This window comes from Montipora capricornis, chromosome 4 (assembly GCF_036669925.1).
Source record: "Montipora capricornis isolate CH-2021 chromosome 4, ASM3666992v2, whole genome shotgun sequence".
NCBI classification, from domain to species: domain Eukaryota; kingdom Metazoa; phylum Cnidaria; class Anthozoa; order Scleractinia; family Acroporidae; genus Montipora; species Montipora capricornis.
The window spans coordinates 37,501,551-37,514,944 of NC_090886.1; the positions used below are offsets into that span (position 1 = coordinate 37,501,551).

Consider the following 13,394-nt stretch of genomic DNA (forward strand, 5'->3'; position numbering starts at 1 on the left):
ACAAACGGTTTGGAAAAAACAACCCGATCATGTAGATTTTATTCCAGTAATTTTACACCACGTCAAAGGCATCTTAATTGAATCGGTGGTCAAATTTCAATCAATCATCCGTCAACAAAGTTTACTAATTTCTCACTCACTACAATTTTTTTTATTTTTTGATGTTTCATGTTCGTACTTTCTACCAACATGTACTCTTTTTTTAATCTCAGCCTCAATGCTGTTATAGAAAAAGGTTCTCACCAAAGAAAAAGTGTATGTCAACTGCACGTGCACTATCAATACAAAAAAACTGCTACCCAGTTTGAACTTTCCGCCAAAATTACACCTGGTGAACTTGACGGACATCTTTTAATTAGCTATTTAACGGTGTTTTCATGAGCGCGCGTTGGATATGAGATGGTAAATAGCCTCGTTGGCTATTTCCAGTCTCATATCCAACAAGCGCGAATGGAATAATTGTTTTATTAAATTCCTTAAACTCCAAAAATTTGGAAGTACGAAATACGAGCGAGGAAAGAGAGAAAATCCGAGCGAAATCGAAAAAACTTGATGAAGATGCGATGTTGTGTAATACCTTGTGGTCAGACAGACGTAGGCTCATCACAAAAACATTTCTTACCTTTTTGCGTACTTCTAAACGTCGGAATTGATCCAGACTTTCCACAAATAAAGTTTTTTTTTCTTTTTTGGTTTTATTCAGAGAGAAATTTCGCTTTCCGGGGAATAAATTTCAGCTTAGCAACGCTTAGCGCAATCATTTACTATATAATGTCAAACTAAGGTATATGAGCTGATAACCGAGATCAGAGCTCGCGAAATGCATTATCCGAGGTTGAGAATTTAATAATACTTGTTAATCCGGTCAAAAAAGTTCATGAAAGTTCATTATCCTCTTGAGCTTCTAGTCTCAAAGGAAAAAAAAAATGTTTTTCCGTTTTCGCATTCGCGTCTTCATTAATATCCTAAGCTTAAGACGTTCCAAAAAATTGGTCGAAAGTCATTTCTGCGCAATATGAAAAATAATTGATATATACTCACTCAGTGATCTTGGTGTTTCAAGCAATCTGATTGGTTCGCTAATTGAGCATTATTCACTCGCTACCGAATGAATAATGCGTGATCTAAACACAACAAAATGGCCGATGTAAACTCGCCAGTATTTCTGAATCGGAAATATTGAAAATACAAGATGATGCTATGTTCAGAATACAAAGGGGCCACAACATTTGGCCTGAAAGTTCATACTTTTGCCAACCAGTGTTTGACTTCGTTTTTCCAGATAATTATTGCTGAAAATTAACCAAACGTTCCTAGCAGAACGAATTTGTCACTGAAATCGAGGAATTAAAAAAATGTTTAAGAAAGTTCCACATTGCTGCAAGGAAACAAGACGGGTCATTTTACAACAAACCAACGCACACCTCAATGGGAGCCGCCATTTCATATGCATCCTTTAGCAACTGCACTTTCAATTCCATTTCAAATGAACCTCTAAAGCTTTGATCGAACGGTGAAAATGTATACCATTTGATTAGCTATTAATAACAAGGGTCACAAATTGAGTTGATAAGACGCCATTTGGCACTGCAGGAAAAGTTGGCATGGCAAAATTATAATTTCACATGTGAAATTATTCATGGTTTTCACTCACGTGATCAACAGCCATGTTTTTCAAAGAAAACAAAAGAAAGCGTTTCCCTAATAATAGAGAATAATTCCCGGAGTATTGCGTCGGGACACCAACATGGCCGCCGTTTCATTGTTTGTGAATACCAACTAGGCGGCCGTGACGTCATGTGAAACCCGAGATAAATTAACGCTGAAATTTCGCGCCAAATTAGATGTGTAATCAAATGGCGACGAGTGGAACTAGGAAATAATTTCACGCGCGTTTTGTCAAAATTCTGATAATTTCCCGCCCCTATAGGCTCTGGAAATTATCAGAATTTTGACAAAACGCAAGTGAAATTATTTCCTAATTTCACGAGAAAACCATTTGATTACCTTTTTATGTCGTGGGTGACAAATTACGCTCACAACCGTAAATCACTCGAGTACTTTATCCAACTGCTCGGGAAGAATCATCTCCAGGTTTTTCTCAAGGCTACTTTCGTCACACCACTTTTCAAAAACCCTCACCCAGTTAATTGTGCTCTTTCGCGTATTTAAATTTTCTGCCGCTTCTTTTAATTTCGTTACTTCTTCAATGGTCACTGTCTTAAATCTCGACGCCATCTTGGCTCTGATCGAGATACAAGAGATGTTACCATGGCAATTTTGAAATTATAAATTAACGCTAAAATTTCGCGCCAAAACTAAGGAGTAATTTGTCACCCATGTTATTGTTAGTAAATTAGTAAATTTCACAGTGGCCCTCGAAGCTTCGCTTCTCGGCCAACTGTTCATTTTTCGGACAATCTTTTAGCCTTGGGCATTATCCTCCGATATATCAGCAAGCCGGAAAGGGGTTTATTTATTTTATAACCCTCCGATTAATTTTTCAAGAAGAACGCACTGAACGCACTTAGATCCAAAAGGGAAAGAAAGCCAGCTTTCGTGTATATGAATGGCGCGATTGCGGTTGACGCAACGCATGTTGATTGGTTTGCTCGATATTAATTACAAAGTAATTGGAGGAAATGTTGACAGGTTGTCATGTCAAGTATACTCTTTATAACGCCCCAAAGATCAAAAGCTTAAAAACGTAAATGAAAACACAGTTTTTTCTAAATGTTTTTGCAATTATATTGTTCGGAAAGAGGACAGTCGACGAATGAATCGAGCGAGATCCTTCAAAGTAGCATCTAATGCTTCGTTTAGCCGACTGAAATTATTTGTCACGAATAATAGAAAAAGGCTTCTGTGTGGTCTACGTGGAGAACATGGCAGAAACCGGTCCAGCCCAATACGAATGGCTTTCATGGTAATGCGGCTGTATCGCTTTTCTTCAACTTTTCTTGCTTCCACGAAAAGTCGCCTCAACGCACTGGACATGTACAGTTCCGTCGACTCCATGTTTTCAAGAGTGTTTTGGAATCTCTTTTCTTTTCTCCACGATAAAAATTGGATGAAAATTATATACCGTAGTAGCTTGGTAAATAGACTTTGTCGCAAAAAATGTAAGAAACTAACCTTTACCGTCACTTGCAACTACTTGTCCACACGCGTGACAAAAACATGTTCTACCGACCAATCAAAATTCAACGTTTTGACACTCAAACTTCAAAGTTTATCCGCCCACTTGGGAACGTTTTGGCGCCAGTTACGCAAATGATCGTAGCTGCATGATTTATTTGCCGTTTGGCAAGACATGGCGTTTACAATAAATAAACTAGGTAGGAATTTCAAACAAGGTGTTCAAAACTGCAAAAGACAAAATCCCGTACATGTTGCTGACTTTGCTTCCTGTGAAGTGTTTTCGGAGTGGTGTCAAAACGTTCCAAAGTGGGCGGGTAACGTTCCAAAGTGGGCGGGTAACCTTTGAAGTTTGATTGTCAAAACTTTGAATTTTGACCGGCCGGCGGAACATGTTTTTGTCAAGTGTGTGGACAGGTAGTTGCCAGCGACGGTAGTTTGTTTATACAAAAAAGAAAACTTGAGAGTATATTTTGTGGACTTTTTCTTGTTGGCTGCGTTGTCAACCACCTTTTTTCTGCAAAAATAATTTTTGTGTCTTTCATGACCAATTAAAGCTTTAACTAGAACGTTTGCTTGTTGTCTGGTTTTCTTTCGTAAAAATAAAATCAGAGGACGGATATCAAATCGGACGACATTAATTTATCGGTGGGTTATAACAATTGATAATCCCGTGGGGGAGTATAATAATAATAATAATAATAATAATAATAATAATAATAATAATAATAAATATAATAATAATAATAATAATAAGAAGAAGAAGAAGAAGAAGAAGAAGAAGAAGAATAATCATAAGGAAATCTTTGCTGACATCACACTGTTTACATTTTGTTTCGTTAACATACGGGTTTGCTTACAGAAGGCGTCATACTATTTACAAATTGTCTTCAAAAAGTAAAAATCTTCAATTGTCAACCTTTCAGCTTTGATAACGAGTCAGTGTTCCTAGAATCCTTTAATAATATAATGTATCAACTGAAATTTCCTCTTTGTCTTCCTCGCATTATTCATAAATTTAAAACTGTCTTTTTACCATCGAACATGGATGAATATGAGATGAGTGTGTTGCTGTACTTCGTTACTGTTGTTGTTGTTTGAGACTTTGACCATTATGCATAAATTTAAAATTGTCTTTTTACTCTCAAATACGAATGAATATGAGGTGAGAGTGTTGCTGTACGTTGTTGTTGTTGTTGTTGTTGTTGTTTGAGAGTATAACAATGTAAAACTTTAGAGACACACCAGAAATGCAATAGATCTAGAATTTTTTAAAAGTATAATAAGATTGCAATAAATTGTTTTTTTTGTCAAATTCATTGTTAAAGACGTGAAAGAGACAATATTCCCTGCTTGTAGCAGAGGTCATTCTTTTTTCCGTTGTAGTGTACGGGAAAAGGGACCTCTACCATGGGTCGAAACTCACTGTGTTGGGCATGCGCGGTGGTAACTTCGCGACCGAATCCTCACGCGTGATACTTCATTTTGTGTGGGCTTGCTAAACAACAGGGAAATTACTGTAAATGAATACGCGGGACACCGTGGGCTCAAGAAACAGACTGCAAATACATTTTGGAGCATGCGTTTTGAAGAGTGCCGTCCAAGGTTAGATCACAGAGAGTTTAAACCCATGGCAGAAGTTTCTTTTCCCGAACTTGTCAGCCCAGTGAACGCAAAAGAAAAGAGAGCTTTGCGAGCAGGGAGGAGACGATATACTTATTGCATGTTAAAATTACAAAGCTTTGGGAATTAAAGATTTTAGGACCTTGAAAAAAAAACTGGAAACTCTCTTATATTAGCCATACAATAAAATAAATGAAAGAGTCCCGAACATCTCATTATGTTACTCACAGTTGATTATTCCACTCATGTAAAAATGAGCTGGTTAAAATAAGGCAATCTAGGATTCACTGACCTCGTTTGCATCCTCGGCAAATAAATCACATATCGCCTTGTTGCGTGTAAATAACTCTAAACTTACACAGGTATAAAAACAATATTAACCTTACATCTTAAGACCTTTTTTCCTTTTTAAACAAAGATTTCGGGGCGCTTCACGTCAATCAATATTTATAGGGATAAGATTTCTAAGTCTGGAAAGCAACCTACCTAAATATCAAAGTGCCCCTTGACAGCAATGCACTAAGTGAGAAATGTACTCAACTAGCTTTGTTGAAAATACTTTTGCATGTGGGACAGAGGTTTTCTGTCTGACAAAAATAACTTTGGTTTTTATTTCAGGTGGTTTCAGTAAAGAACTATGTCTGGCAGCGACAACAGAAATGCGACCAACAAAACCGAAGTGTCTTCACTCCTCGCCTCATCAGAATGCATTCCGTGGATCGTTGTGCTAATATCTGAATGTGTCGCCATAGTGGTCCTCAATCTTATCACCATGGCTGTATTCATGACACAGCGCCAGATGCAGCGCCGAGGCACTTACATTCTTATCCGAAATCTTACGATGACTGATTTCTTGGTGGGGGTTATTTCAGGCCCCCTTCAGATTGAAAAAATCGGTCGACATTGTGATGCCTGGGAGTACACCCATGATGTCAGTTCTTGGGCTGATCTGATCAAATTTGCATTTCTCCATATCTTCTCCTTTGCTTCGCTTGCAAATCTTGCTGTCATCTCGTTGGAGCGCGTGCATGCCACATACCGTCCTTCCAGGCATCTATTCATGAGCGGACGAGTCTACTTCGTCACTATAGCCATCATTTGGCTGATAGCTATTATCAGAGAAGCTCTTCAAATCACGTTAGGCAAAGTGCCATTTCAAGATCCCGGGAAGATCCCTTTAGTAATAAATTCTGCTCTGTATATTGCATACTATTTACTAATTCTTCTTGTTGTATGCATTTGCTACACTTCAATTTTTATCAAGGTTCGTTTTGGCCCGCGAATGAACCGCCTCGACAACGGAGTTATCATGAGAGAGCGCCAGCTATCGGCCATTTTGTTTGCTGTTACAGTTGCTTCCCTGATCACTCTCTTGCCTGTTATAACATATATATGTCTGGGTTTGTTCCATCCTGATTTCCCTTCGCCGAAAAGTCCTGTAAATTTTCACCTGCGAATGTTCGCGCTAGCATGTTTCATATCAAACTCGTTGGTAAATCCCATCATCTACGCCATGCGCATGCAAGGCTTCCGCACCGGCGTGAGAAATTTACTTTGCGGTGGCGCTCCTGCTGATGCAAACATGGCCGCTATTCCACTTTAAGAAAACCTGTAGCTTGCTCTTGATAGTGAACTGGAGCAGTTTCAACTTGAGCGTTTTGAAATTCAAACTGACCAATCGGCATTAGTAAGAGAACAGAGGCGTCCAGTTCATCCAGACTTTTCACATCGTGGGAATGTGGTCGATAAAAGGATGCAAGGAAGAGTGATTTAGACCGCAATTTTGTTCTTTAAGAGCCATTTTCCCAGAAAATCGAAAATCGCAAGACACTCGTGAAAAAATCGAAATTTTTTTTCTTTTGCCCAAACATCCCTTTTAGTACCCTAATTCAAGAAAAAATAGTTTTGGGTTCAAGCGATTCATTGTACGGGAGAAATTACTAAAAGTTTGAAAAATCGATTTTTTGCTGGTTTTTCGTACTCAAAACAACGGAATCCGACCGCAACTTAGAGAAAACGTTGAACGCATAAGAAACAATCCCTAACATCAAAACTTCAGCCGAGAATTATTACATACTTACTCTTTAATTTTATGAAAGAAAATTTGAAGAAAGAAGTTTTTAACAATTACAATCGACAAGTTTAAAAAGGTCAAATTTGTATCTCTGGAAATGTTAATAAATGAAGGCGAACTTTAACTGTTGTAAAAGCCCTCTGGTATATGCCGCTTCCTTGTAAAACCCATATAGAATAAAACCTTGGCTATTGAACTAAGTTACTGGAAAGTTTTAGCTCTGGGAATCCAATACAGTTCTCACACTAAAGTAAGCAATTTGAGTATCTGAGTAAATAAGACGTATGCAAATTAGACGGCCCGCTGAATGAATTCATATTTTTAACGCAAAGTTTTGTTGAACGAACAACTTACCATTGCTTGTTGTGAGAGAAGTTAAATCCATCTCTGAATCTGTTGGTGGCAACTCATCCATAACTGATTTCGACCAAAATGTGTCCAGCAACTTCAGCGCTTGAGCTATCTAAACACTTCCCACGCAGCGCTTATTACGCGTCATCAGACGCTTCTGTAATAATGAAACCCGATTATGTTTTGGTCCGAAAATAACATACAATGATGAAAATTAACCACTGCTCAAACCACACAGTTAACAAGGTGAGTATTACTCTTATTGAGCGAACAAATCAGATACTAGACGGGATAACAAGATCATATGACGCATAATTTAACAAACGCGCAGAGATTGGTCACGCTAGCTTGTCACATACGACTGTACGTACTATACTTTGTACACATTGTAAACAGATTAAGAAACAATTACAGCTGTCCCAATGAAAAAATGTACAACCCTACGTCTGTTTATAGATCATCAGTGTAGAAATATTCGACTCTGGGAACAATATTAATATAACATTTCCAGGTCAAATGCTCCTGGAATAAAATTCATATATTGTCACGAAGTGTTTCGCAACTTACTATTGCACGTGCCTCTACGATTTCATTTTAATTGAATTATTCCCGTCTAGTATTACGAAATGCTACCCTGCTCACCGACGTTTTTTCTGTTTTGGGAATTTGGTGCGCGCACAAGATAAGCGATTGCCCGTGAGAGGAAGGGCGGAACGCGCTTTTTTTTATACGTGCATCTAAAAATGAAGAGAGTCTGTGAACAGGCTGGTAAAGTACACAAAGTGCAGAGTTCTGCCTAAACGGTGTTCTCACTTCTCCTCAGAGGCTGCTTCCAGAAGTGAATCATTCACCATTTGTTCTCGCTGGAATAACTAAGTCAAGAAAAAATCTATTTTGTTCATTGTTTTGCTTTCTTTGCTTATTTTTGAAGTTTGTTTATGTTTAAAAGAGCGTTCCTGTTCGGAGAGTGAGATCATTTCTTGTTTGTCAGGCTGAGTCCTTGTTACAAATCAGTCAGTTACCATTCAGTTTGTGACTATTTGCACGTTATAAATGTCTCTCCCCGCTCTAACAAATCAATGACACCTTATCTTATAAATGTGAAGAGGTATTCTAGCCTGCATAACAGGTGCTTTATGAGCCAAGCGAGGCGAACGCGGCATTTGCTCAAAGCGCGAAACGAGTTCGAAGCGCGAGACGAGGGATAAAGAAAGATAAAGCTTTATTTTTTCCTCCCCTCGTCGCGTTTCGCGCCTCGCGCAAAATGCCGCTTTCGCCTAGCCTAACTCATAAAGCAGGGGCACCCTGTGAAATATCTGTTCGGAAAAGCAAACATTGCCTAGGATTTTCTATAGCTTGAGGAAGGCTAAAAATTTCTAGATGACCGTTTCATTCATGTACACAATTTTCGAAGCTTATGTAATAAATTCCCTCCGATTTTCTGAAGTTCATTTTTCCCATTTCACTCCCCAGGTGAGGTTGTTTTTCGTAGAGAAAGGAAGCCTAAAATTTTCGGAATCGAAAATGCCATGCAGAAGGAACCGAAAAACTATCACTTTCGGAAAACTTTGAATTGCTGCTAAAATGTTCGGGAAAATAACACTGAAGCCCTCGTAACTTCGAAAAGACTCAAGTTACCCTAGGATGCCCGAACAAATACAAATTTCTTAGCGCCACTTAGAAAACATTTCTAGAGATCTAAAAGTACTCTGGATAGCCTAAAAAGTCTTTTCAAAGTAATTCGGGGGGAAACCGTCGTTGAGTGCCCCTGATAAAGCGCCTGTTATGCAGGCTGGAGGTATTTCTGCAAGTTCTCTGAGTTAACCAAAGATAACTTTGTTTTTCTTCACTAAACAACATTTCTAGAGGTCTCTAGAGAAAGCGTTACGCGCGAGAATGTGGAATTTTATAACACTCCACATCGCGTATTCAGCCCTGCGGAGTGGTTCTCTTTTTCTCGCGCTCGCGGCGTAAATTGGTCAAATTTAACTCAAAGATTATTATTAGCCTCAATAGGCTTTTCAACAATTTTGAGGAGGTCTCGAAGGTTTCAAGGATGCGATAAGCACACTCAAGTTTAAAGTTGTGTTGTGAACAAGCTCTAAATGAAACTGAGAATTTCTAGTTACCTGGCTAGGGATCCTGGTTTCGGAGGAAAAATGATAAAAAACAAATCCGAAACAAAACTATAGCAAGCTATAAAGTTGAATTTTATGCTTTTTTATTTTGCTGTAGGGATTGTTGCAAGGTGGTAAATTCGGGAATAACGAACTTATTAAGGAAACATTTGTGTTTGAAATATTTTGGGAAATATTATACCTTCACTCTGAATCAAAAACTGTGATAAATGTCTTTTACAACAAGTCACTATATGCATGTGTCTGGACCAATACAAATATATAAATCAAATTAAGCAAGAAGGTCTGTTCGGTGAAAATTGTATGTATTTTTTACCAACAAAACAAAGACCGAAAACAGAAGCTATTGAGTATTTCGTGACAGTTTGCTAACGCGACCTTAGCATATGTAACCGATTCGTGGGTCAGTAGAAGTCATAAGACCTTGTGGTGGCTTGAAATCTTAACTAAACAAATTCAAAATCGAAGTCAACGGTTTCGAATGCATTTTAATTCTGCTTTTTTCCCATGAAGAAAACTATTTTACCATTGTGGTAACGGAGTTTCATCAAGCGATGACAGTTTCAGTTCGAAGTTGCGATCTCAATGATTTCGCTGCGGCAATGTGGCTGAACAAACGTTTTTCAGTCGTCATATAAAAAGTTATTTACGGCTCTCACCAACACAGCTGAAAGCTAGAAATAACATTTTCACTGTAAAAACATATTACTAGCAACAGTAAGTAGTCCTTTTGCACTAAACTTTGTTTAGTATGAATTCCTTCAGCGGGCCGTCTAATTTGCATACATTTTATTAAATGAAATTCTCAAATTGCTTACTCCAGTGTCAGGGCTGTATTTAATTCCCAGAGCTAAAACTTTCCCGTAATTTACTTCAATAGCCAAGGCTTTATTCTATATGGGTTTTACTAGGAAGCGGCATATACCAGAGGGCTTTTTCAACAGTTAAAGTTCGCTTTCATTTTCTAACATTTCAAGAGACACAAATATGTCCTTTTTAAACTTGTCGATTGTAAATGTAAAAAACTTATTTCTTCAAATTTTCTTTTAGGGCTTCAAAGATTAAGAACGAAATAATATTCGCCTGAAGTTTCGATGTTAGGGATTGTTTCTTATGCGTTCACCGTTTTCTCGAAGTTGAGGTCGGATTCTGTTGTTTTTAAGCGCGAAAAACCAGCCATAAATCGATTTTTCAAACTTTTTGTTATTTCTCCCGTACAATGAATCGCTTGAACCCAAAACTATTTTTTCTTGAATTAGGTCACTAAAAGGGATGTTTTGGCAAAAGAAAAAAAAAATCGATTTTTTTACGAGTGTCTTGTGATTTTCGATTTTCTCGGAAAATGGCTCTTAAGCTCCGGCAATTTATGACCAGACATGTCAATTTCCTTGGTTTGGAGTTTGGTTTAAATGGCGCGACGCCTTTGTCGACGTTTGTTTACAATTTGCTTGTGGTGGAGGAACTTCGGCGTCGCAGCCATTCAGTGGGTCAAAACCATTTAGTCATCAAAAGTACACCCACAGTTGCGAATAAAGCAGGAGCGAAAAAACGAGTGGCAGCCATTATGCAATTTTTTTAGTTTGATCAAGGACTTGAGCCAACAGCTTCAGAAAATTTTAAGATCGTTGTTCTGAAAATCATACGTAAAGCCGAATTCGACAGAAATTTTATTGCTCATTCAAAACTATCTCAGATCTCTTTAAAAAGCCAAGGAGAAGTATTTATCTCATCACTGATTTCTTTCTCTCATTACGAAGCAAGTTTTTAATTTACAGGGGTAAAGTAACGATACTATTTACGCCTAAAAGAATATAAACCAATCAAACGCGGGGAAATATCGTTAACAATCAATAAATAGTAATGCTGGTCATTCGGTTTATCCCATGCTCGGCCTATGCATGGCTGATAAACGAACATGTTCTTGTCCACTGCAGCGATAATGTTTGGAAGAGTATGGTGAACTGTTTTTGGTGTTCCCAACAAGATTCGAAAGACCGGATAATCATCATACTTGACTGATCATTTAACTTAGTAATGTAGGACATACATTTACAATGTGTATGTAATAGTTCTACTCTGCCGGAAATCCGAGCTAAAATAATTAAAAGTTTGTATGTCTGTATGTACACCATGTTCAAGGCAATCCTCGGGAAACTTGGGCATAGAGCTATGACCATGAAGTCATCGTCCTTCTGGCATGGATCAGAAAATTTTCGGAATTTAATTCTGGAAGTTTAATTTACCTCGTGATTTTGACGTGGGCCCGGTTGTTCAAAATCCTATTAACGCTAATCCCAGATTAAAAATTAACCAAGGAGTTTATTTCTCTACTCCCAAATGCTGTTTAACGCTGATTTTCGGCAAAACTTTACATTAGAAGAAGTTAATCTTGAAAAACAAAAATGAACAAAAGAAACTTTCACCAAAAAGTTAAAAAAAATGAAACAAAAGTTTACACTAATCCTGGATTAAGTTAATCGGCTTTCGAACAACCGGGCCCTGACGTTCCGCATTTTTGAAACAACCATATGGGGTCCGCATTGTGGGAGGCGCGTGGCCTCATGGTTAGTGTGTTCGACTCCGAATGGAGTGGTCCGGGTTGGGGTCCTGTGACGGTTCGCGATCCCCTGGGTCTCGGAAGATTGCGAGGAGCGAACAGGATAAAACTAAGTGTAAAACAACGCACTTCACACCCCTTCGCACAAACCCGCAACACAGTATGAATTTTAAGAAAACGCGTACGACTTTTGATAAAAGATATAAGTTAACAACAACTATAACTGTTACTGCAGTGACTATCTCTAAATTAACTAATCGTACTTAGATTTTCTTTATGCTTTATATATATTTAAATGACAACAATAATTAAAATAAACTAAATACTTTACTTTGAATATTTACAATATTAAACAGTTCAGTTCAGTTCACTTCTTCGCTTTCACTCTAAAACGCTACTAACCAACAAACCAACAAACCGACTAACCCACAAGCCAACAAACCTCAGCGTTTCTGCCCTCCACTTTCTTCTAAAATTGGCCTTCCGTCTTGTCAACAAACCTTGCACCACTTCAACAACCAACCCACGCCCACGACTTTTTACATCCATATATAGTTAAACTAATTTATTCAAATTACGACAAAACATGGTTTTTTTAGATGACTACATAGACCCTTTGCTCATATGGCGCCTAAATTTGAATAACAATACTTTGTACATCCTTAGCCTCGTACTTATGTTTCTAGACAAAGGATTTTTCACATGAACGTGAGGCTTAGGATGTACATTGCCATTTATGCAAAGGGTCTATTACAGCACTTAAAAGAAGTTCTATAACACTAAATCAGATAATACATAATACACTAGGGAATCGTACAATAGATAGTTAACACTCACACTAACGAACAAGTGGCTAAAACTATCTACAAACTGATGACAAAAAAATAATAATAATTACGTGACAGGTCCTGACTGGGGAAATTGTGTTGTGTTCTTGGGCAAGACACTTTACTCTCACGGTGCCTCTCTCCACACAGGTGTTTAAATGGGTACCGGCGAAATGCTGGGGGTAACCCTACGATGGACTAGCATCCTATCCAGGGGGGAGTATAAATACTCCTAGTCGCTTCATGCTACGGAAACCGGAGATAAGCGCCGCCCTAATGAGTCTTCTGGCTCGTAAGCTGTGACTTTACTTGACTTTATTAGGGGTCATTGTTCCATTCTCATTCGGGTTCGTGACCCGTATCGCGAAAGTCCCGAGACTTTTTCGGTATCACCATTCCCTTTGAACCTTAAGAAGGTCAATCATTTGGTTTTTAGCTATCTTAAAAGCATACTAAAAGACGAACTCTTTAATGGCAGTTTCACAAATGGCGGTTTCACAAATGGCTTTTTGAGCTCAAAAAGTTATCAGGACTTTCGAGAAATGGGGCACAGTCTCGTTTTTTTATCCGAGTGCGGGAAAGCTTGATTGACCTTTATATTTTAGTTCTTTATTCACGCAGTACTGCGTGTCGGTCTCCTTCTACAATGAACATTTTGCTCGCTAAACAAGAGTTGCCACCATCTC

General features: G+C 38.2%; 2 protein-coding genes and 1 pseudogene across 7 annotated transcripts in view; 1 reads left to right on the forward strand and 2 right to left on the reverse strand.

Annotated features, from left to right (window-relative positions):
* LOC138046897 (histamine H2 receptor-like) overlaps positions 1-6,959 on the forward strand; it is a 10,704-nt gene extending 3,745 nt beyond the window's left edge. For all 4 annotated transcript variants that reach the window (XM_068893501.1, XM_068893502.1, XM_068893500.1 and 1 more), the window contains one exon: positions 5,380-6,959. In XM_068893501.1, coding sequence (XP_068749602.1) covers positions 5,399-6,364 — 966 coding nt within the window. In that variant the 5' untranslated portion in view covers positions 5,380-5,398 and the 3' untranslated portion in view covers positions 6,365-6,959. The remainder of the gene's footprint in view (positions 1-5,379) is intronic.
* Positions 1-13,394, reverse strand: part of LOC138046899 (lysophosphatidic acid receptor 1-A-like) — a 390,671-nt gene that overhangs the window by 191,918 nt on the left and 185,359 nt on the right. The window lies entirely within an intron of this gene.
* LOC138046646 (uncharacterized) overlaps positions 1-13,394 on the reverse strand; it is a 203,584-nt pseudogene that overhangs the window by 117,370 nt on the left and 72,820 nt on the right.